Source organism: Malaclemys terrapin, chromosome 18 (genome assembly GCF_027887155.1).
Source record: "Malaclemys terrapin pileata isolate rMalTer1 chromosome 18, rMalTer1.hap1, whole genome shotgun sequence".
Classification (NCBI taxonomy): domain Eukaryota; kingdom Metazoa; phylum Chordata; order Testudines; family Emydidae; genus Malaclemys; species Malaclemys terrapin.
The window spans coordinates 3,183,055-3,208,539 of NC_071522.1; the positions used below are offsets into that span (position 1 = coordinate 3,183,055).

General features: G+C 46.6%; 1 protein-coding gene across 6 annotated transcripts in view; it reads left to right on the top strand.

Moving 5' to 3' along the window:
- SPECC1 (sperm antigen with calponin homology and coiled-coil domains 1) overlaps nt 1–25,485 on the top strand; it is a 143,478-nt gene that overhangs the window by 40,830 nt on the left and 77,163 nt on the right. Inside the window, exon 1 of one of the 6 annotated variants that reach the window (XM_054008771.1) lies at nt 263–495. The exons of the other annotated variants lie outside the window; for them this stretch is intronic. Coding sequence (XP_053864746.1) covers nt 456–495 — 40 coding nt within the window. The 5' untranslated portion in view covers nt 263–455. Of the gene's footprint in view, nt 1–262; nt 496–25,485 lie in introns of those variants that run through there. 6 annotated transcript variants of the gene reach the window in all.

Consider the following 25,485-nt stretch of genomic DNA (forward strand, 5'->3'; position numbering starts at 1 on the left):
GGTATTTGCGTCCTGCTGAAGTTAACACGTGCGGTATCTTGTGTCTAGAGTAGGTTTCTCATTGGGAATGGGGTTTCTATTCAGTCCTTGCCTTTCTGGCAATTGCCTGCAGTTTGCTCTTGCTGCCTCTGCGTGGCTGACGCTGCCCGTTGAGTCACCTCTCTGTCTTTATTCAGCAGTCAGGCAGCTAATGAAGTGCACAGGCCGGCCCTTCGGTGCATAATATTGTAATGAGGTAGGAGGGCTTGGGGCTAGGCTAGCCACAGCTGCCTTAGCACGAGCAGCAGACACTGTTCCTGGTGTCAGGAACTAGGAAGGCGCTGAGTTTTTCCTTTGGATTTGACTGGCACACACCCTGAAAGGCAGCTGGGGGAGGTCTGCTTCTGATGCGGTGCATGAGCAGGGCGTGGGGACCCTAGAGAATCGCGGAAAGGGATCACTGGAGTTTGCTGAAGATGGGTAACCAGCCGGGGAGACCGGAGGAGCTGGAACAAGGTCTGTGTGTACTCGGGAGCTGCGTTGTTGTTCTCTGTGTCTCTCTCGGCTTTTGCTCCTGGTGTTGAACTGCACAGTCCGATTGAGCAGAAAGCAGAGGCTGCTGTCATGTAATGCTGATGTTTCGGAATGTTCCCAATGTGCTAGAGATAGAACAGTTGTTTACCTTGCGCCTAGGAAGTGCCATTCATTGTTGGTACATACCTGAAACCACAACGCCCTCCTTACATGAGGGTTTCGAAAGAAACCCTTTGCTCCTGTGAGTGAGGAGCCTGACAGATATCAGTCCACGTAGTCTACATGATGCAGCTAAAAAGTTGTAACGTGTATCTCTTGCTGTACAGCGTATCAGGATCTGTAGGGTGAGCCTCTGCCATTCATTGTTTATGGCCTGAGGCCTTAGGTTTTCCAGGCCTCTAGAATTTAAAATAATGCCTTTGTGAAGAGTCTCTCTCTTGCCACGGCTGCTGCTCTGAAACCTCTCTTGCCATTGTCTCTCTGATGCTGTGCTTTGCATGTTAAGCACTTGCACATTTTATGGAAGGTGGGGTCTAATGGCAGGTACCTTTCATTCCCCACTGGAAGCGCATGTGGTTATACTGTGTGTTAAAACAAGCTGGTAATCTGTCTTTATTGCCCTGATGGCTGCCCTCTGGTTCACCCTGCTTGCCTCTGTGACACCTCCTGAGGGGAGAACAGTAGGCCTTTTTCTTCCCTAGCTTAGGTCCCGTTTGAGTTTAGGACCTTTGAAGGTGCAGAGAGATCACTCAGCAGATAACTTACTAGCATTCTGCTTCTTCTCACTGTTGTCATGGGGAGTTTATTCCCACAATTCTATTAAGACCCTTTTGGGAAGACTCTTGATAAACCGATGGTATAAGTGCCAGGCAGTCATGTAGCTTAGCCATTTGAAATGTAAACCCCATGTAGTTGATCTGGGGTGTGGTGTGGTGTGATGGAATCAACACTTCCCATTGCCACCTGTTGGAACCTATGATCTTCCAAGATAGATCTGTCATTGGATGCTAGCATTGGGTAGCTATCATTAGCAGTGTGTTAATAACCAGTCTAATGAAGAACACAATCCACCAATAGTCAGTCACCAGAAGAAATGCTGCCCCAGGGAAATGGAAAGTCTCACTGAAGCTAAGCCTGTGTTACTCTCACTGCAAGGGGGGTGGTGGGGAAGAGTGAGTGCTGATGTTACAAAGTCAAAGGGGTGGATGGGAAACAGAGGGCTCCCATAGCTCCAAATCAGAGGTCCAGGAAACGGACTCAAATTTTCAAATAAATGTACAGAATTTGAATACCTAGCTGACATGAAAACGAATCAGTAATGAGCATCTAAATCCCCTTGGTGGCTTTGAAACTCTCAGCCTCAGTTTCAAGCCATGTTGTAATTTTTTTGTGTTGAGGGGACCGGGTTACAACCCCATTGTCCTCAACAAGGTTAAAATCCATTCTTACAGTGTAAAGGGGACTGGGCCTTGTTTTAACCCTGTTCTCCAGTTCTGCTTCAGCCTTAGACATTTGCAGAGCAACAGCGTGACTGAGGAATACAGTTAAATGGTCACCTTGATGGGGGGGGGAGGGGAGGGACTAACCCTGGACATGAGAACCTACGTTTCAAGCGTGAGAGGTCGATGGAAGCTTTGCTTCTGATATCCCTTGCTTGGTGATGAGCTCCAGGGATTCAGAAGCTTTACTCTTTGTCACTTTGCCATAAATGCCAGTATGTGGTGGCTTTGTTTCTGTTTGAATGGAGATTGGGGCAAATTTTGCTCTCATTTACAGAAGTCTAAATCCTCAGTTACTCCAGATCTACATTGGTGTACCAGAGCAGAATTTGGCCTACCCGAGTCCTGTCCTTGCTGTGGCTGAAACTCTGCAGGCTATACAACCCTATAACATAGTTATTGAGATCAGTTTCCCTGGTTGGTGTGGCCAAGGATTATTCTGCTGACAACCTTATGAACACTGCCTAAGGAGGGTTCGATGTGTGGCTTTCCTAAGTAAGATAGCCAGTGATATCTAAGGGTCAGATTTGTAAAGGTATTTCTATTGGTTTAAATGGGAGTTAGGTGCCTAAATTACTTTTAAAATCTGGCCTTAAATGCTTCCAGTATGCTTTGGATCGGAGCCGGGTTCTAAATAAAATCCATGGCCACACTCATCCAGGAAGCCCACATTTCAACATGGTTGCTGCTAATCCAGTTTGAGCCATAGTGTGCGCAGAGCCCAGGTACACCAACAAATGTTATATGCCATGCTGGGGTTAACCAGATCCTACAATACACGTCCTGCTGTATCCAGGTGGGAGTGAAAAGGTGAGAGACAGGGATGTAGAGCTTCCCCTAGCGCTGCTCTAGCATGTCAGTAAGGATATAGCTAGCCTCAGAAACGATCAGAAAAAGCAATACCAAGCGCAGCAGCATCTGACTGCAGGGCCTGGCAGGGTCCCATCTCCCCTGACTGACAAGGGTGGCAGCAATTGTGATCATTGCAGGCTGTTGGCTGGGTGGCAGTGCTGTCAGGAAGCAGGAGGGAAATCCTCTTTACCAGGTAAAAAGTTGGGAGCAGCCAAGATTACATAGGGGATCTGAGAGAGGCTCTAACTAGCTGAGGAGGATACTTGAGAGGCTGGAAGTGGTAGAGGAGAAGAGATGCCAGGGAGGATGAGTTTTCATAAAGGGTATGTCTACACTGCACTCTCTTTATGGCAGCATTTAGAGTACATACACTGCATGCCCTTCAGACCGGTATAAATAGCAATATAGAGACATGCCTGAACCCTTTGTGCATGTCCCCTACACCACTCTCTGCACGCCCTATCTACACTGTTGTTTTTACCAGTGTGCTGTCCTGCTGAACCCGTATAGCTGGAGCCTTTCCCCACTGCCTGCCCTCCAGCCAGAGCCTTTCGCTGCCACATGTATCTATGCACTACAGCGTGGACACAGCCCACTTTTCACTGCGGCATGTAGCTACACTTATCCTACTCCCTGACGCTCGTGGTGTTGCAGTGTAGACTACCTAAAGTGATCTGTTGTTTGGTGTCTAAGGCCTGGTCTACACTAGAAAATTAAGTTGGTATAACTAAGTATTGTGAAAAGCATTCCCCTGAGCCACATGGATAGCACAGCATTCACTCCGACTCCTCCCAAGCTTGTCTACGTTCTGCCAAGGTCATTAGTGTGTCAAACCCAGGGACAAGGACATTCCTTTGCAGTATACTAGACCCCAACACTTTTCATCCTCCCAAATTCCACAATTCTTTTTAATCTCTTCAACCATAATTTGAAAAATGTTTACACTCTTTGGCTTTGTCTACACTGGACTTTCGTCAGTAAAACTTGTCATTCAGGGGTGTGGGAAAAAAACCCCACATCATCTAACAACAAAAGTTTTACTGACGAAAAGCACCGGTGTGAACAACACTTTGTTGGTGGGATCTCTGCTTGTTGGGGGTGGAATTTTTTTGTGGGCGGGAGAGCCTAAGTTATTTTGTAAATTGTGACCGAGGCAAGTTGCATTACCTCTGTGCTTCAGTTTCTGCCTCTTCGAAACGGAGGTGTGGGGGTGGTTAATTCTTAACTACTGTCTCTTAACAGTTTTTAACATTCGTGTTTGCAAAGTACCTGAAGTTCCTAGAATGAAGAGCCCTATAGAAATGCAGAGATATTGTATGCTATTCATCAGAATTAGTTGTCCAAGGGCCAGGTCAGGCCCCGAGCCAGTGGAAAGCATTAAATGTGATGATAATATGTAAAATGAGGCCACATCACATAGAAAATAGTTGGAGATCTTCACAGGACTTGTGTGGAGGAGTACAAGACCATGCTATTTTATGGTATGTAACAAGGGGAGCCCCTCAGATATCCACTTTGGATTACCAATAGCTAGTTATATGCAGTGCTGTAGCTGTATTGGTCCCAGGGTATATGAGAGACAAGGTAGGTGTGGTAATATTTTATTGGACCAACTTCTGTTGGTGAAAGAGACAAGCTTTGGATCTGTATGAGCTCTTCAGATCTTTGCTGGTCTCTCTAGCTGGTTAGGCAGCCTGGATTTCTAAGCAAGCACTCTGCAGTCCTTTGAAGATATGAATGGACACAGTGTGAGATTGTGTTTTCTGTTTATACTCTTCAAATTTGCAAACAACTTGATGATTAAAATCATTGGGAGTAGGTGGAAAAAATGGCTTGAAAACAGCAGGCTTCAGCAGAAATGTTAATATCTCTATTTGGAAAGAGGTGACCAGTGAGGTTATCCAGGGGTTAGAGGTTTTCTTTGTTGGGATCTTGCTCATTGTTTAATTGACTTGGATGAGAAGACCAAATGTAAGAGGATACTCTTGGGTAGCATTGCTGTACCCTTTTAAACATCCGCTCTGTCCCTCCCCAGAGTTGGCTACATTTCATGGTGGAGGAAGGGATTCCTTTGTGTAGTTCATAAAGCATTTGGGATCTTTCAAGATAATAGGCACTTTTATAGAAATATGATTTATTTATGATGATTAACTTCATTTTTAATGTATTTCTTGCTTTCTATCCTCTTCAGAGTCCTCCTCCAAGCCCCTGTTTCCTCTGCTTCTCCCACATTCCCCTTATTAACATGGGAAGCCTTTTATTTGAGCTCTGTGATGTGTCAGCATATCACCTCTGCCAAATAAGAGCCCAAGAGAACAGATGAATTTGAATGGGGAGTGGGGAGCAACTCTCACTAGTAGTTTGAGTGCAAATACCAGCTGTAAGCTGCATCCTCTAGGGGCTCAAATGGTGAGTCTTAGACCTTCTGTTCCCCTCTAGAGCCAGCAAACCACAACTTGTGGTGGACAGATTCATTCTTTAGTCACCTCTTCCTCACATGTTCTGCTTGTGCCTGTTTACAATCTGAAGAGTAGTAACAAACTGCTGATTAAAGCAGCCTTGTACAATTTTATTTGCCTCGGGAGAGTAATTTTTATTTCTATTTTAATTTGGCCTATCTTTTGAGGCCAGTTGGTGCCAACCATGCTGGTATATTTTTGTGATGTGACCACAGTTGCACTAAAACTGGACTCATCACTAAATCATTCCACAAAGGCTGACAGATGTCAAATGGCAACAGTCACTTTTAGTCTGTAGGCTAGCTGATAGTCTCTCTAGGCTGTAGTCATTCCAGGAATCTGTGTCCTAGGCTGGGATGGCCCTTTAGCCACTCCAGTGACTAATTAGCTGTCTCTCAAGTGATGTGTTTGAGGCCAGGGTTCAGGTGGTAACCTGTGGGTCACCAAGAACCAGATTTTTAAAGGTATTTAGGTGCCTGCCTCCCATGGAAATCAATGGGACTTAGGTGCTTAAATGCCTTTAAAAATCTGGTCCCCAGTCCTCTAATAAAAGGCCAGTTGGCAGCTCCTTTAGGGGAAGAGACCTGCAAGGGCCCCAGGGTCAGGGGAAAGGAGCTATATAGGGGGCTGGCCACACCAGTGGGATGGAAGTCCTGACTGGTGATAGCTGCTGTGTGGGAAGGGGCAGAAGCCTGTTGAAGGGGCAGACATGGTTTATGCTTTCCGACTGGTTTTGGACTGTTTTGGTTTTGAAAAATAAACTCATCCCTGGAGAAAGGGACTGAAATTATGTGCTCTTGGGAGCTTTATTTGACTTGGCTCATTAGCTTGCGCTATGGCTGAAGGGCTCTGTAGCTTGTGTCTGAACCATCCAGTCCCCCAGTGCTGGTGTTACGTTAGTATCCATTAAGAATTGATAGAATGGATCTAGTATAACAGTAAATGTAAAAGCCAGTCTGCCTCTCAGGGGGTTGACTAGATTAATTAAAATGGCTGCAGCTGTCCTGACAGTGATGGAGGGGAAGGAAAGCAGTGCTGGATGGCGAAGTGATGAGCTTTTCTCCATTGGCACTGGCACAATGTTAACTATTGCTGCTGACTTAGTTGGGTGGGAGGGGAAATGCATGGGTCTCACAGGAAAGAGAAGACTAACTGCATTTTGTTCAGGTTCTATTTGCCTCCTCAAGGCTTTATGGTTAGGAAATTACTTGTGGAAACCGTAGTGCAGCTGTGCCGATGTAGTGGGGTAGTGTAGACTTGCCCTTGGTCCATCCCCTCTGAAAGATCCTCCTATGGGACTTCCATCAAATAGCAGCACAGCGTGTGTCCTTGTAGCTTCACCAAAGGGAGTCTCTCTGATAGAGCTGCTGCCTCAATTGCATTAAAACGGATGTATCTTGAGCTGTTAAATGTAGCTTCATTGAATCGTCCTCTTGTACATTAAATCAGTCTTTATAAGATCTCCCTTTGAAATATAGCTTTCAGAGTTGCTGGGGCAAATTGAGGCCAAGTATAAGAAGGTACCTCTCTGTTGACTCTATTGGTGTTGCACCTGCTTACATCAGATCTGAATGTTGTCTTGTATGTTACTCATAAGTTGGCAGCAGCAGGTAAGCATATCTTTTGATCTTTCAACTTTCTTTCCTAGCAGGTTTACTCAAGCCTCCAGGATGATAAAAGATGGTATAACATGGTCCTTGGTCACAAGGCTGACTAATCCAGACTTTCCACACATCTTAATAGACCAGCTTTCCTTTCTTCCCTGAATATCAACCCAATGCGTATGCCTAGATAGCTCTCAAAATGTGCCATCTATTATTTTCAGTGGAGTGGCAGGGCATATATTGCTCCTCTATGACCACGTGGTCTGAATGTCCTCACCAAGGTAGCTTTTTTGGCTGAGTGCTCCATCCCCATACATGGGACAATCTATGGCTATCAATATGACTATTCCTGATCAGCAGGAGGTCTAGCCATTGGTAATATGCAGAAATAAAAGTAGTAAGTCTTGGGGACAGACATGTTCTGATGATTGGAAAAAATATGTCCCTTGGGAAAACAAAGATTATTTAATGCGGGTTGCAGGGTCCTGTGCTGAGTGTGTCTTGTTCAGGTAAGTGCGATCTGTGACAAGGGTATACACTCCTCTCTTCTAGCAGTTACTGCTGAATGCTTAAGTGGCTTTGGTCTCTGCATTTTGAACGGAATTTACCCAGATGCTAGGAAAAAGTGCTGGAGAACAGGCTGAGTAAATATATCCTTGTCTTCTGATCTTGCTCACCTCCCAAGTGTTTGACCTAAGTGTTAAAGATCATGGGTGAAATCCCACTGAAGTTCATTGTAGTTACTCACTATATGGTAACTGTAGTTCTTTGAGAGTTGCCGATGCATGTTCATCCTCTCACTTCTGCCTCAGCTTTCTTATAGGATTCTTGAGTTTAGCAGAATAAACTGAGGTGGTGGGGCTATGTGGTCCTTTTACAACCTTGGCTCTAAGGCCTTGGCTACATTCACGGATTCACAGCGCTGCCGCGGCAACGCTGCAGGCGCTGATTACACTGGCGCTTTACAGCGCTGCACTCACTGTGCTCGGGGGGGTGTTTTTTCACACCCCTGAGTGCAGCAAGTGCAGCGCTGTGAATTGCCAGTGTAGCCAAGGCCTAAATGTTTGGTGCCAAGAGGTGTTTCTGTGCCCCACAGGCTCTGCTTTCCAGAAGCATTCTGATACCAGCACCAGTAGGAGTGCATTTCACAAGTATGACTAGACAGAGAAGAACCATGGTTACCCTGGTAAGTAACAGGGCATTTCCCGTACCCTCCCAACTATCAGTGTTTGAATACAATGGCTCCCGACTCAGGTGATTGAGGACAGCTCCCCTGCACCTCAGTACAGAATGCTTCCCCTGAGCTGGGCCAGCAAGCTTCCTTAATAGTAATACTTGAGCAAAGAAGCTTGCCGGGAGAATCCCATGCTGGATTTTCCAGCCCCTAAAGGGTTTGGGCACTTTGACGGTGTAACATTTACATTGAAGGTGTAATTCTTTATAATGCCATGTAATTAAGCCTGATGTAATCACTTCTTTAGGAGCTGCTCCTCCAAGGGTGTGGATAATGATCTGTTGGCAAAGGGCTGGATCTCTACAGGACAAGGAAGGAAAGGACCTTTTAAAAATCAGTCCCAATAATTGTTTTCACAGACAAGAAAGTAAATGCAAGTGTCTCCTGCTGTAAAGTGGGTGCTTGGGGCCCAATGCTCATGTGGGACAGCACCAGCTCAGTGGGAGCTTTACTAATCCAAATTCATTGAGGCACAGAACAGCCTGCAATTGTGATGGGATTGGGAAGACCCTGTGCACAACCAGTTCCTGTAGTGAATGAGGTTCATCCCTCTAGGGCAACTGGGTTGGGTATCGACTCAGCAGCACCACTTTGCAGGGAGCGTTATGCCCCTTACATTTGTCTGCCCATAGCAAGAATAAAATAGCTTCTAAATGCAGCATGTGAAGCCAAACTGCCTCCTTTCCTGATGCAGGGTGAATCATGTGAGACTTTCTCCCTAGTGAAGAGAGGTTTTCAGATCTGCTCCACCATTCAGAATACTGGTCTAAAACGTAGTCCAGGGATCACTTGCCGCTAGTGATAATGCTGTTAGATCATCTCTCTGAACAGCTACCGGACAGTGTCCCCTCCTCCTTTTCCCTTTGCCTCAGGTGGAATAAATGCTGCAGAAGTTTGGGTGTATAGATTTTAACATGCTTAAACAAAGGCAGCTGAAAGTTTAGAGTTGAAGTTATAGCTCAGCCTGGCATAGTGTGGGGCAAGCTCTGCACTAAGAGCCCATTCACAGCCCCACCAAGGCAGCAGACATCAGACCAGAAGTACCTCCTGGCCCCCCACGAACAGCTGTGGCCATGCACCTCACTGCTGACCTGACTCTCCCTCTGTTCCTCTCCTGGATGAGGGGCACAGGTCCAGCCCATAGGCATCTCCTGAGTGCAAGCTGACAGTTGTGAGACTTAAGATGGGAAGGGAGATACTCACTAGGAATGTGTTTGAGACTCAACGTGCTTATCTCCTACAGGCTTAGAAATGCTGCTTTCATGTCACATCGCTGAGATTGAGGAAGAGATGGCATAATAGAAGCAGATATCCTCTCCCCCTCTGCAGCTCCTCTTGCCTCCTCTACACAGAGCTGCTTTGAGGCTCTTTGGCTGGGGAAGATCTTTGACTGGTCTTTTAATTATTAGCTGCTTTTTTTTTTTTAAAACAAGTTCTTCCTTCTTTGAAGTAGGCAACCCTTTATAGGTAACATTCTTATTACATTGTGGAGCATTCTTTCTATTTTCCTTCTCCCCTCTTCCCTGCCGTACCCTCATCTGTTCAGCAGTGCTCCTCACCCATGCAAGGGGTTGAACTTGTGTGTAATTTTTGTGCTCTCAATCCAGTTTCCAGTGGACTGGTGTGCAAGCCACAAAACCCGTCTTCACAATGGGCACTAATTGGCACCATTGTTGGCATCTTCAGCAGAGAGGTAAAGTTATGGATGGGCATGGAGTCTGAACTCCCTTTTCCACCTCTAGAGATGGTCCCCTTTAGCCAATATAGAGGCATATTAGAGGTGTACTATGGATGAAGTATATGCTACTGCTGTCCATGTTCTGGTCATCAAAGGATTTCAGTCTGCAGGGCTGTCAACCCAGCATGTTTCATCAGCACTAAATTAACACAGTTCTTATAGAACGGAAAAAAGAGCAGCCGCTTTCTATACTTCACAGCATTTGGGTTCTTAATGGCCGTTTAGGGTTTTTCAGGGACATGCACCATCTGTGGAGATTTCAGAGTGTCTGCGTATTGTTCCTGTCAATAGATGGATAAATCCCCACATTCCAATCCTATAAACTAGCCTCTTCCAACGAGCCATGCTGAGAATGGGCCATCCTTCCTCTTTTTCAAGCATTGGTTTCACAGCCCTCCAGTTGATATTTGGATCCCTGTCTCCTAGCTGCTAACTTTAACCATAAACTAACACTAGGCTTGACAGGATGTATTTATTTTTCTTATAATTTCAGTGGATAATATTGATTATTTTCAAGCATTTTTTTCTATTTTTATCTATTTAATTTTTCACAGTTGTGCAAAATTATTGGGGGTGGAGGGCCAATATCACATGTCAAAATATACAAAGTAAATAGCCTTAAATCAAGCTCTAAGTTGCAGCAATTTTCATTCTTTGCCTGTCTGTAAATGTAGCTTATTGGTGGATTTATTTATTTTTGATCTGTGTGTGGTGAAATCACCAATTACTGATAAAAATCTAATCGTTCTAAGCCAAACTACCTCTTGGTTTGGCTCCACGAAGGCTCCTTCACAGGCTGTGACCCTCCTTTCCCTTCCCCCAGGGCTGGAGAAACTCCATATACTCACTGCAACTGTTTTCTAATAGTTATTGGGCCCACCATGACAGAGGGACTGCTGGGCCAAATCTTAGTGGCACGCTGACCTCATGCACCAGGTTGCAATGCCACTCGGTTTGATGGCCCTCTCAAATGGGGGGGCCTGAGGCAAACTGCCTCTTTTTTGCCTCCTCCTCTCCATGGGCGTCCCTCAGCCCAGTAACTGCAGAAAACTGCAGACATAAACAGGTGTGGGACCAGAACAAATGACTTAGGCATATGTCATGCATTTCCACATCTCTGAAACTGCATTTCTATAAGAGATCACACTGGGGTAAATGTGCAAACTTGTTATTTCCTGCCTCAATCTCTGTATTTTGTGACCTAAAATTCTCCAAGTGGAACAAATTGAGAATTTTCCTGTGTTTTCCCCAGGTTGTAAATTTTGCTCCTTAGCTTGGCAGTGGAAAACATGGAAAATGCCAAGTGAAACCATGAAGTACTTCACAAATGTGACCAGAGCATGATGATTCTCTGGCATCACAAACTTTCACACTGATCTAGCTGGGGGCTGTGTATCCTGTTTTGTGAGAACCTTAATGTTCTTGTGACTATAGGGTGTATGACACATCTCCTCAAAAGTGTGGAAAATGTGGCTTTCTCCCTTCACAGGCAATAGGTCAATGGGGAAAGACAGGCAGGACTCAGTTTATCCCATATGATCCTTTTTTGACAGTTGTAACTTCTGTAAAGTATTTCCCAGTGTTACAAGTAACAGAATATGACAGTTACTATGGGCAGGCAGCATTCAGTCCAGTTGGCTAGAGTTTGCACTGAGGAGACACTGATACTACCACTTCCTTTTTCCTATAAGCAGCTGAGGATGAATGAATTGGTCCTGACAGTCTCCGGGAAGGTGTTTCTGGCATTGAGTCTCTCTAGTTAGAACTGCATTTGAATCTCACACTCTGTTCATAGAGTTTGGCAGCCTAGTGGCATGATCCTGTGAAGTTTGGCTGGTCTGAAGGGGTTATGGTGTCTTTCACCCCCCTTTCCTTTTGGGTTGCTGTTGTTCCTTCCCACACCATCACAGATGGGAAGCGTTTGTTAACAAATGGATTCCTTCAGCTACTGAGAACTTTTACCCATCTGATGCCAGGTCAGATTATTAGAGCTCAAGTTTGACAGCCATAGATAAACTGGAATTAGATTGTTGGCCTACCCATTGCACCATAAGGACCATCAGTAACTGAATTCACACAGTCTGTATGGATTTGGTTTCAGTATCTTTATTTGAAGTGCTCCTTGTGACCCCCAATGCAGGTGTTCTGTTTACTGTTCCTCTGCATAATTATATTTTCCAGAAACATGAGGACAGATGTTTGATGCTGTTGTGAGTATTGTATTAACCTCTGCCCTGCATTAATGAGGGATCAAGTGATTAGGTTGTGTTTTCAACAGGGAGGATCATCTACTGGGCAAAGAGCTACAACCCCTGAAGATCCTGCCCTGGGTTCTAATCCCATCTAACAGCCAGTTGCCTTAAAACAAGTCCTAGTCCAGTCTCACCAGCTGAGAAACTAAGTAGAAACAGCACCTCACTTAAAATCAGATGCTTTCTTTGAGCAGCCTCCCTGGGGCAAATCTTAAAAAGAACCCTCATTTGGCTCCCCAAAGCTGAGGTGTAGGGAAACCAGATGAGAGGAAGAAAATATCGGGACACATGGGGAGGAGGGGCAGTCGCCGGCAGAGCAAAAAAAAAGCGGAGTGCCACGAAATATCGGGACAAATTGTGTCCCGACCAAACATCGGTTGGGATGCGGGACAAACGCCTAAATATCGGGACAGTCCCTATTTAATCGGGACGTCTGGTCACCCTACTGAGGCGAGCCTTTCTCTGAAAGATGGGATGCTTAGGACCAGCAGCACAAGCACTTTCCATGAGCAAACACACAGCAGAGATATGTCTCCTGCTGCACTGAGAACTTCAGGTCTGTATTTTGGCTTCTCTTGATTACTGTGCATTGTTGAGGTGGCTCACGTCACATCAGTCAGTTGGTAATCCGATTGCAGAGATTGTATTCATAACTGTGTGCAGTGCTTACTTTTCCTATGGGGGCTTAACACCTCCAATAAAAGTCCTGTTACTAAATTTCTTCCATTACAAACCTCTATCCCAGTCGCATTCTTGCAGACTGACTAGTGAAATATATGGTCATGCTGACCTTTAACTGTTCTACTGGGCCTCTTTGAACCCTCATCCCAAAGGACTTTTAATTGCATTTTAGAAGGCCAGCGACCACCCTGGCTACAGCAGCAGCAACTAAATCATTCATACAGCTTCCCTGGATGTTGAATGCAGCTTTCTAACAGGCCACCCTAATCTTTCTTCCTTTCTTGTCTTGTGGTTCCGTCTTTCCTTTGTCTCTTTCAAATGGTTCTGTAAAAACTGAGAAAAGGGTTGATTCAAAATGGATTTTGCTGAGGGTATAAAATGGTTGTTTGATTTAAGCAAAATCTCTGTTTAATTATCAGGATGAGACTAAAACCCTGAAGTTAGGTTCAGATCAGAATTTGCAGTTCAAACCCACCTCTGTGAAGGTCCAAAACAGAATAGCAAATCCAAACAGCCAATCTTTGAGAGGGCTTAAATTCAGAAGCAAATTTCAATTCCCTCCCCTGGCTGAGTGAGGAAAATTTTGGATCCTGGTTTCGGTTCTGCTCATTCTCTCCATCACTGCCTCTTTTCCCTGGTTGCTGAGGGTAATGGGAATTGCTAGTGACTCTGTGGCTGGCTCCACGGTGCAGATGCTGAGTCTGCAGAAAGCAGAGTGAGTGAGATCTCCTGGCCCATTTACAGGACTTTCTGTATCTCATTTTGACAGGCGCGTAGGCAGGAAATGTTCTGGAACAAACAAATAAAACCAGCGAGTGGCCCAGTTCAGAGAAATGCCTGTCATTTTTGCCTGTTAATGCCATAGGTGCAAAAGAGGCTCGGACCTTATAAGGCTTACAGAAATAATTCTTTATCGAGGCAGGAATTACTCCAGACATGGAACTGACCAAATGAGCTCTGGCAATAGGGTTCACTGTGCGAGATTTTGTACACAGAGATCACGGCTCTGCTGTAAATCGCACTAAACTAAGGTTAGTTAGGGTTGCCAAGCCTCCTGGTTTCGCCAAGAGCCTCCCGGAGGCTACTGTAGCCAAACCGGGAGATTTTAGGCTCTAAAAGTCTGGCAGTGCAGTGAGGCTAAGGCAGGCTCCCTGCCTCCCCAGCCCTGTGCCGCTCCTGGAAGTGGCTGGTATGTCTCTGTGGCCCCTGGAGGAGAGGGGGCGGGCAGGGGTCTCCACGCGCTGCCCCCGCTCCGAGCATTGACTCTGCAGCTCCCATTGGCCAGGAACTGCGACCAATGGGAGCTGCGTGGGGTGTGCCTGCAGGCAGGGGCAGCGCACAGAGCCCCCTGACTCAGCCCCAGGGGCCACAGGGATGTTCTGGCTGTTTCCAGGAGCAGTGTGCAGAGGGGGCAGCATGTGGAGCCACCTGGCCCTGTTTACCTCAGGCGGCTTCTGGTCAGCGGGGCTAAGGCAGGCTCCACCCCCGCAGCTCCTATTGGCTGCAGTTCCTGGCCAATGGGAGCTGCGGAGTCGGTGCACAGGCAGCAGGTGGAGACATCTGGCTCCCCCCAGGGGCCACAGGGACATGCTGGCCGCTTCTGGGAGTGCCGTGGGGCCAGAGCAGGCAGGGAGCCTGCCTTAGCCCTGCTGCACCACCAACCGGGAGCCTCCCGAAGTAAGCTCCACCTGGCCGGAGCCTGCACCCCCTCCCCCAGCCCTGAGTCCCCGCTTTCACCCCAACCCCCTCCCAGAGCTTGCACCCCGCACCCCCACCTGCACCCCAACCCCCTGTCACAGGCTCAGCCCAGAGCCTCCTTCCTTGCTCCGAACCTCTCAGCCCCAGGCCAGAGCCCGAACTCCTGCCCCAGCCCGGTGAAGGTGAGTGAGGGTGGAGGAGAGCAAGCGATGGAGGGAGGGGGGATGAAGTGGGGCGGGGCCTCATAAAAGGGGCAGGGGCCTTAGGAAAGGGGTCAGAGGGCGGGGCAAGGGTGTTTGTGTGATTAGACAGTTGGCAACCCTAGGTTGGATAGTACAAACTTGAGAAGGGTCTTAGCTATTCTTTTGGTGAATAACCAGCAGGTGTTAAAGCTTTGGGGCCTATTTTATAGGTCTGAGGCTGAACCTGCCGTGGTGAGACCTAGTGCCAGTAGCTTGATTCTGTGCAGGAGACAGATCACAGAAGAACTAGGAGGTACATTCCTGTCACTCTTTTCATTTTGGTGGAGCAGGTTTGGAGGTGAATTGTGCATGCTTTGGAAGTGAGTGGCTGGGAGTGCTGGCTAAGGCTAGGTATGTGTGATTAAGGGCTGTGCAACTTTCCTCCTCGCATATCCAACACACTTCAAGGATGCATCCCCTGTTCTTGCCTATGTCCTGAGTAAGGAATCCCTTTTGCACCAATGTATTGAAATCTGTGCTGGTTTGGTACTGCGAACAAAACTCCGTTAGGGACTAGGCTGGCATCTCCAATTGCATTTTCACTTGAGACCTAAACTCATGATGAAACTACCATTTGTGTTCTCCACATTCAGTTAATTTTGTTCTTCTCATCATGGGCCTGACCCGTAGTCCTCTGAAGTCTGGGGAAAGACTCCAGTTGATTTTAATGGGCTTTGTATCCGGCCCTCTATTATCCTACTTTCCATTTGAATGAGACCCCACCTGTAGTGGCACCGAGGTAGTTACTGGGTGAACTTGGGCTTTTGTAACTCGGGGAGTAGCTTGAGTCCGTGTTACAGATTACATTGATGGAATCGTTAGATGAGGACAGTCCTCCTTCACTTCCTTGGGTTTCCTCAGGCCATGTCTACACTAGAGACTTTACAGTGGCACAGCTGTACCAATGCAGCTGCGCTGTTGTAAGATCTCCTGTGTAGCCCCTCTATGCCGACAGGAGAGAGCTTTCCCGTAGACATAATTAAACCACCCCAACAAGTGGCGGTAGCTATGTCAGGGGGAGAGTGTCTCCTTCTGACATAGAGCTGTCCACTCCGACGCTTCTGCTGGTGTACCATATGTCGCTGGGGGGAAGGAGGGTTCACACACCTGAGTGACGTAAGTTATACCAGTAAAAGTGCTTGTGTAGACATAGCCTCCCTGTGTCCTGACTTTGAAACGTTTGTGTGATTTCCATACAGGTGGAGGGTGGGGTGGCAGAAACAAAAATAGCCATTGTTCAGGATTGTCAAATAACCATTGTCAACAGGATTATAAGACTTCTCCAGTCTTTAAGTGATACCGTTAAACTGAGGAGGAATGCCTTTTTCCTTAGGAAGCATTGTACAGTACATTCTTCTATGTTGGCTTCCTTGTTGTAACATTTGGACCAGCTGAAGATATCTCAGCCATGAGGTCACCACTCCTTGCAGGGCTGCATTTCTTCCAGGGGAAGGTTTCTTCCTGGAGGCTGCCATTTGAAGGAATGTCCTACCTGATCAAACTTCTGCAGATATTAATTGGTAACAGTGATCTTTCTATGACTTAGCCTTTGAGTTGCAATAGGCATCAGCTATTCCCTCATCCCCAGTACCTGTGGCCCCAAGTAGTCCTGGAAATCTCATCAGGGACCCTGTTTGTTCTCATGACCAAGAACTGGAAAATATCTCCAAACTTTTTGGAGACCAGGAGTCTCTATGCTCCTAAATCACGACTGGATCAAATCAAGGCAACTGCTGCTTCTTTCCCATCCAGATTTCTGGTGGCTCTGTTATCACAGGTCTAGAAATCTCTTGTCCGATAGTACCATTTCTTTCTGATTTCTAACTTTTACCCTGCTGTCTCATTCTGTTTCGAAGTACTTGTAGTTGAGTTACTTTCATACTGCTGTATTTTATCATCCTCTAAATCAGCATCTCAGTACAGGTATCACTGCTGCAGCCTATCGTACCTGTGCCATGGGGAATGTAGGCAGGCAAGCAAGCCAGATAATCAGACAAATAGCTGGAATTCCTCAAAGACTAGCGTTCGCGTCATAATTATTTATTTTTACTTTTTTTCCCTAATCCATCCCAGAAAGCAAAAATTTCCAAATAAGGAGGTGGGAGCAGCTGCTCTGCAAACAGAGAGCCACAAAAATAATTCTAGCCTCCACCCTGGTGTGAAAAAGATTTTCAGACTGCTGGCTGACCTGCTGGCTTCTGTTTGGCTTCGGATGATGGGGGAAATACAGTGGTCCATTTCAGAGAGTCTTGGACCCTCTTAGGAGCAGAGAAGGGTCATTAACAACTTTTGAGGCACTAGTTTAATATAGAAGTATGGTGATGGTTCCTTCATGAAATGCAGAGAGTTGTCTTATTTGTATTACATTAGTGCCTGGAAGCCCCAACCAAGATCCGACTGCCCATTGTGCTAGTTGATGAGAGAAGCTCTGTCTACTTTGGGGGAGGGAGGGGGAGTTAGGTCAGTATAACTATTGCTCAGGGTTGCGAAAAATCCACACCCCTGAGCGATGTAGTTCTACCTATATAGGTCTGTAGTGTAGACCTGGCTCCAGATGAAAGGTGAAAAGAAATGTTAGCACTTTTGCACTTTAAATTGGGATTCTAGAGAGGTGGGAATTAATCACATAGGGTGAAATTCACAGCTACGCAGCAGAGGCCAGTACAACACCTATGTACTGCTTATGTCCTTTTTAAGCCCTTAAAGATCGTTAACTAATAGGAGGGACTATAGTGGGGAGGTTCCTTGCATTTCTAATGAAACTCTAATCTGGATTTGGTACAGCTGTATCTGAGGAACTGACCTTGCATAGTCACTGCTAGACTGGCTAGAGTAATTCTGTCATAACAGGGCCATCTACCTGATTCCTTCTCTTACCTGGCTGGAATCCCAATGATCTCTCCCAAAAGGATTAGCTGGTCTGTAAGGGTGTTGGCTGCATGACTAATCTTTTGCAAACAGACTCATTCAGAGGAATCAGGACTGGCCAAGCCTAGCTTTGCTGTGTGCATGGCTACACAAAGTCCAGGGTGGTGGTTTCCTTTCTCTGGGACTTTTTGAGGGCTAGAGAGAAAATGCTATCTGTGCCTGAGTTACTACAAAGTTCCCAACGACACAGAAAACTGCTGGCTTTTTCAGCCCATTTAGATCACTCATCCTCAGCCAGCGTACCTGCGGGAGCCAAGGACTGTATCAGGCTGGGACTGTTGTCACAGTTGGGTAGTAGTTTCATTTACTCAGGCTTCTGCCTAAGTGGGGTGATAGACCAGGAATTTTATTGTTGTTGTTGATTGGATTTCAATGGGAGTTGGGCACCTAACCTACTCAGATGCTTTTGAAAATCCCACTAAATGCTTATCTGCATTTTTAGGCACATAAATATCTTTGAAAATCTGGCCCTTTGTGACTAGTGTCACTCTCATTCTAAGCTGAGGACAGCATTGGAATGAATTTGAATCCACTTCACGTGTTGAGCTGGTCAGGTGCGGTTAGTCAATATTTGTCACTAGGTTATTTTATTTGTTGTTTATGCACCCAGAGGTTTAAGAATGAGGACGTTAGGATAGATTTGAAAATTAGTATCTGTAAATGCATGTGTATTACTGTATGTGTAGAGGGCCCTGAGGCTGTGCTGATAGCTCTGTGGAGCTCTCTGGGTGTACGATCTGCATGGCGCAGGGTTACTGCTAGGTCTGCCTTTCTTTTCCTCAGTCACTAATATCTGCTCATTCCTGGGTCTTTGTGTAGTATGTCAGTGTCCCTGCCATGGTTGGCAGTTGTTTCCTGTTGACGGGTTCGTAAACTCTCTCTGGGGAGCAGAGGAGTCATTTTTTCCCTATAGCACTTGCCTGAACAAAGAAATTTAACAGCGGGGGGAGGAGGGGGGGAATGAGGAGGCGGGGCCCTTGCATGAAGGACGCATCTCTGCAGCAGCATCAGTAGAAATGGTTTATTTAAAAAAAAATCCCTCTCTGAAATTCTGTTAATTAAAGAAGTGCATAATTACAGCATTCAAAAAGGATAACTAATACACCAGCCCCAAGAGATTCTCCCTCGCTCTGGTGTCTTCTTTAACTTTCCTCAGGGGACTAGGATGGTCCTGCTTGTCCTTCCTGTTCATTATTGTTCATGTTCCAGTCTGACACCTAGGACCATATCTCATCCTGCTGTGTGCTGCCTGGGGATGAGCAAGGAACGGGACACAGTCAGTAGTTAAAACCAGACCCCCCCCTGCTTTGCTGGTGCAGGAGGATAGATGAGATAAAATTGACACTGGATACTGGATATGACTCCATGTAGTTGATTCAGGGTATGCACAAATGTGCTTTTCTCTATGGGTGCCTGTTCCACGTTTCTCTCACTCACATTCTTCAATTCAGTGAGACTTCAGCATGACAAGTTCTATAAGCGTTGCCAATGAAGTGTAAAAGAGTCAGACCCTTCAGATGTCCGTCCATCACACCACACCAAAGGGGTTAAAATGGCTCAGCAGGGGCTAGTTGACAGGATGGGAGGCCACCTGGGTGAGGTGTAGGCTGGATATACAGCTGGAATAGAACCTGAAGCCCAGCTGGGCAGGAAGAAGAGGGGCTTGGATGAAGCCAGGGAGAGGAGAGAGAGGGCTGCAGAGAAAGAGAGTCAGCAGTTATTCTCCGGGTTGAGAGAAAGGAGTGGTAAGAAGCCTAGGAAAAACAGCAAGAGTGAGACCTCATGGACTTTAGCTGCTGATTGTGAGGTCCCTATGCTGGACCCCAGTGTAGAGTGCAGGCCAGGGTTCCTCTGTCAATCACTGGGGGAAAGGCATGGACAGGGCCGTGGATTTTGAAGACTGCCTGAGGTGGTTTGGTTAGAGAGACTTTGCTACCCCTAAAGGGGGAAAACTATAGTGACCTGGCCAGAGAGCCAAGACACAAAGAGGAAGTGCTGCAGCTTATGGGGCATGAGGGAGGCTGCAGAGTGAGAGACTGGGGCAAGGGGGCTGAGGAGGCATCAAACCAGTGGTAGACTGTGGGTGGGGCCGATTTCTCTCCCCCCCCTCCCCCATGGAGTGTCCTCTTTTTTGAATGATCAAATATGGTAACCCTATGCAGCTTTGATGCTGGTGAAGGAGAGCTGAGGCTCCTGTGGACAGCACCAGGATTCAGATAATGAAGATACCTTGCAGAGAGGTGAAGAGACTGGTCCTAAGTTACATGTTGAGTTAATGGCAAAGGGTACAATTTTCAAAAGTACTAAGTCCAATTCCCCAAAATGACTTGGGAGTGTAAGTCTCATGCACTTTCGGTAAGTGCCTCAGACACTTTTGAAAATGGGATTTTTTAAGCATGTAAATCACTTGGTCTCATATTTTAAAGGTATTTAGGCATTGTTGTGCTCAGCATTGCACACCTGATTTAAGAGTCTAAATCTAATTTTCAAAAGGGATTGAGGCACTTAGGAGTCTACTCCCTAAGTGCAGCAATGCCTAAATAGCTTAAAAAATCTGGACAATAAGCTCTTGATACTTCTACCCTGAGCCGTTAATAGAGCCCCACAGACCTGACTCCTACCTTCCCTCCTAGCATTGAGCCAGCAGAGAACATCGTGGTTGTAGTTCTTCCTTCCCTGATGAGCCAAGAGACCCACCCCAGCCACGTACTCATTGGCTACACCGATACTGACTTGGTGTGCCCAAGCCCACTTATCCACTGACACTTTAAAAACCCTTGCACTCCAATCTGGGTCTGTGCTGGTTATGTGATATGTATGTATCTCTTCACCCTTGCAACCAATACCTGTAATCCCTCATAAATCAAGCCTGACCCCAGATGCACAGTACCTTCCCTCTTAACTTGTGTATATTTAATTTTAAACATTAACTTTAATCACTTGAGATGGCTCCATGTTGGTAAAACCACCTCTTTTTAATGTGATTGTCATTGAATTCACAGACGATGACATCGGGAAATCACTTGTTTGTGAGCGGTATAAATTCAGGGCTTGTTTTCACATACAGTGCTACAGCAGGGCAGCTTGACTGCTGTGGTGCTTTAGTGAAGATGCTGCTACACCTACTGGAGAGCTTCGCCTGTCAGTGAAGTTAATCCACCTCCCAAAAAGGTAGTAACTATGTTGATAGACGCTCTCCTGTTGATTTAGTACTGTCTACATGGGGGGGTTATGTTGGTATAACTATGTTGCTAAGGGGTGTAGATTTTTCACACCCCGTGCGGCGTAGTTATGCCGGTATAGGTCTGTAGTGTAGACCTGGCCTCAGTGTTGGCTCCTTAGTTGGGAGTCAAGAAAAGGTGGAGTTGGGACCCAATATGAGCATGTAATCTTCACTGAGCTCCAGCACTGGCATCTTTGTGAATACAGAGCATGGTAATGGCTGTTGCCTATAGCTTACTATTCCCAAAAGCCTTAACTAGAACAGCAAAGGTACTATAATAATTCTTTGCACTCAAATGACATCTTTCATCCATGTATCTCAATGTGCTTTTCAAACATTAATGCACCACACTTCACAGACTCATAGATGAGGAAACTGAAGCTGAGATGGGTGAAATTACTTACCCAACGTCACAAAGGAAACAAATGGTAGAAATAGGGAAAGAATCCAGTAGCCCTGCCTCTCAGACCCTTTTCCCTACCCCTAAACACTACCTCCCACTATCTGTTCCCACTTAAACACAATGCAATGTATTTCTGTACAGCATCTTCCATACACAGTGTCATAAAACCCTTCCTGGTCAAAGAGTTACGGGAAGGTTTGAAATTGGGGTAGAAAGCGGGTGTGTGACTCTGAAGTGAAATTGGAGCCATGCTGCTGTGTTAATTACGTTTGATGTATGCACTCTATTTTTCTTTGTGTTTGGATGGGTGACAAAATTGTGTCCTGCACAAACATGAACTTCCCTGGGAGGTCGGTGGGAGAGTGAAGTGGAAAGTTGTGCCGAGTTACGCAGATGTATGCAGAAGCTTGAAGCCACCTCATTAGTGACCAAACCACCACTTGTTCTGAAAGACACGCTTTTTGGCCAGTCAGATCTCCATGGAGACAAAGAGTGAGTGACCTTCCTGTCCTGACAGCCACTCCCTTGCACCACATCACGTGGCTGCCCGGCCTATGGCCTGGGAGAATGGCAGGATGCGTGGGAAGGATCCCTGAAGCATGGCATGTAACCCAGCCCAGAACTGCTGTGGTCACGGCCTATGCAGGAACATGTTTGCTTGTTTGTATTTTCCAAAATTAAACTCCAGCCCTGGCAACTCTTCATGTCCCAGTTAGGAAGCAAGTGAAAAAGCAGCAAGCTCCCTCTCATGCCTTCCATGGAAGGCTCTAGACCTGCCAGCTCCAGGGTTCAGGCCTTTTCCCTCCCCCCCCCCTTTTCCTACTCACTGTTTGGTGACTGACTGGGTGTCCTCAGGGGAGCCACAAATATCTCAGATGAGTGAGATCACTGAGCAGTGGGCCCTGGCATTAGCCTCAGGGGTATTAGGCAGGGATTGGAAAAAGGGCAAACTTCCCAGACACACAGACAAACCAGTGCAAAGGGCAGGGGCAAATCACCCTGTCCTTGGCCTAATCTAGGGAAACCGTTTTAAGGCAGAATTTGGACCCCAGCATGGACAATGAGGTGGTTTCCACAGGGGGGTCTGCAGTCCAATGAAGATAGCAGCAGAAATGGGGTGCTGTATGCTCTCAGTTGGATCTTAAAAGTGCAGGAGGGGAACTGGGAAGGGAGAAGGAAGCAGGAGCTTGCTGAGAGCCCAGGGCCTGATGGGGAATGTGAAAATGGAGGGGTAGTTTAGAGAATCTAGGGTGACCAGACAGCAAATATGAAAAATCGGGACAGGGGTGGGAGGGTAATAGGAGCCTATATAAGAAGACCCAAAAATCGAGACTGTCCCTATAAAATCGGGACATCTGGTCATCCTAAGAGAATCAGAACTGTGCCTGAACCTTGAAACGTCATGCATATCTCTCTGCAGTAATGCTGAGGTAGTTTGCTTCCTGACCCATTCTGCCACAGTTAGCATTAACCATGTCTGATTGCCAGTTCTTGTGGGCTTCACTTCTAAGCCAGGCTCCTACACAAGGGGATGATTTTATGTAGTCTGTGTTCCACCATGGGCCAGGGAGTGTTGTGGCTTTTCCATTCCATATTCCAGCCCCCTTCTGCTAGGAGCAGGTGCCTGTTTGGGAGTTCATGTAATAGGTGTTGAGAGCTTAGCCCAAAAATAGAGGTGAAACGTAGTGAGGGTATGCTAGGAATTGCCATCCTGAACAGTCCTTCTAAGGGAAAAACACTACAGGCTTGAAAAATGGAATTGAAATGGCTAAAGACGATCATGATAGGCCAACCGTTATCTCATTAACGTCCCACTTCACTCCTGGCAAGAGCTGAAAGGTAGAGAATGTTGATTGGCAGATTACTGGGAGCTAGAGAACTGACCTCCAGGCTGGGAGCCAGGAACTCCTGGGTTCTAATCCTGACTGACTCATTGTGTGACTTTGGGCAAGACACATCATCTCTCTGGGCCGCTAGCAATTAACCGCTCTGAAGAGCTGAGCTGAGGGGCTTGTTAAAACACTTTGAAGAGGGAACCTACTATATAAATGCTTGGGGTTATTTCTGAGTAGGTGAAAGCACTAGGAATAGCGCTGCAGGCACTGAAAATCTTGGAGGGGGTTTCCCTGCGTGCTGTGAGGTGTAGGGTGAGGTCAGTTACCTTCTAAATATCTACCTTTTCCCAAACATGTATCTGCCATTTGGAGAGGGTGCAGGGATGACCCCAGCCCATTGTAGGGAGGGTGGGCAGTGAGAGGGGTGGCTGGGCAGATGTGCACAGAGAGAAACCCTGGCAGGCCGGGTAAGGCAGTGAGATGGTGACCAAGTGGCTAAGGAGCAAGGAGGGCAACCTTGGCTAAGCATGCAGGGTAGTTAGAGGGTGATGCTGGGCAGATGGGGTGCAAAGGTGGGCAATACTAATGGGCTGGACGAGATGGAGATCTTAGGTGCCAGGAGGGTAATCTCAGCAAGACTGGTGGGAGGGGGATACTTGACAATCCTCATTAATGGCTCTTCAAAAAAAAAAAAAAAAAAATGTTCCTGGAGATTATTTTTTGTACTGTTCTGAACTGAGCAGCTCATTATCTTTCTCCTGTTCCTCTGACTAGAACAGGCAGCCCCTGGGAGTTGCAGTCCTTTAGGAGTCCACCACTCAGAACAGCAGCATTAATCCACGTTAGGTGGGATTCTGGGGCCTGGGGAAGAAGAGAGAACTAGAGCTGTTCTACTCGGTTCTTCAGCACAATGTTTAAAGCACTTGGGGTGCTCAGCTAATCAGGTCACCCGCCTGGCTGAACATTTCTAGCCCATCACTCTGCATGGAGGGAGCCTCAGGCTGTGGGACTGACTGTTCCATTTGTAACCATTGGACTGCTCCATCTGAAGGTCACCCTGAGGGGGAGAAATTAGTTGCGATGAGATAAACTTTATTTTGTGCTCCACACTTCAGTGCTTTGTAATCAACACATGATGCTCTTGAGCACCCCAAGGTGTCTCCTTTGTGACAGAAACCCTTGTTTTTGCAATATTATGAACAGTTTCTGAGACCCCTTATAATGGAGAGCATCGGGCACATTTGTAACAGCAGGAACAGACAGTCAGGATTGTAATGGTATTTGAGAGATGGCCATTGCATTGTGATTTATTAGAGAACAAGTCAGCAGCCCGTGGAGCCTTACAACTCCGTGGGACAGGTCGAGTAAAATTCAAAGTCCATGCCGCTTGGCACAGTGGTGAAGTGCTGGTTGCATTTGTTAGAGGTCCTTCGTTTTGATACTTGTGTCTCTTTTCCATTACTCATGTCCAAGTCCAGTCATCATCTGATAGGCATGAAAGGCAGACTGGCCCAGCTAGCAGAGCTGCCACTTTGTTCCTGAGACGTTAGAGGTGTTTCTTCACGCCATGAAGTTGCATCAGTGTGTGACAGCATTGCTTCATCCCATTGTGACACAAGGTCACCATGTATTGACCTGATGACAAGGTCACATCACTGACTTTGAGTGGTCCAAACCAGTGCAGGCTCTAAATTATCTGGGAGCCAGGCTTGTAGGACACTGGCCAGACCCATGGATATCAGACAGACTTACAACTTCAGCTACTGGATGGCTAAGAAATGATCCTTCTGAGCTTCATCTTGAATACTAATGCAAAGTCCACCTGCTGGCATCGCAACAGTGACGATGTCTGAAGATGTGGTGGGTAATCTTTCTGCCAGCAAGCAGTATTGCCTTTTCCATTTCTATTTCACTGCGTCTCACATGTCCTGAGATGGAGAGATGACTCTGCTGCCTTGGTCAGATTTGCACAAAGCCTGCAAAGAGTGGGTTGCTTGATATCTGCTTTGCACTGAAAGAATCTGAACACCCTGCCCTGCCCAAATCTCTCTGGTTAGAAAGTGGCTGTGGGATCCCCCATGTTCAGTAACAGTCCAGGAGAGTACATTCCTGGGCTGTGCCCAGCACATCTGTTTTCATGTGTAATGCATATTTTACCTCTGAAATCTGTGGTATGATTTATAGTTTGCTTGGCTGTATGTGGTATGCACGCAGCAGGCATCTATCTACGTGGTGCATAGGGTATGTCTATACTGTCCCACTGAGTGTGCAAGATTCAGCTAAGGTTCAGACGAGGCCTTTCGCTCACTATGGGCAGCTGTGTC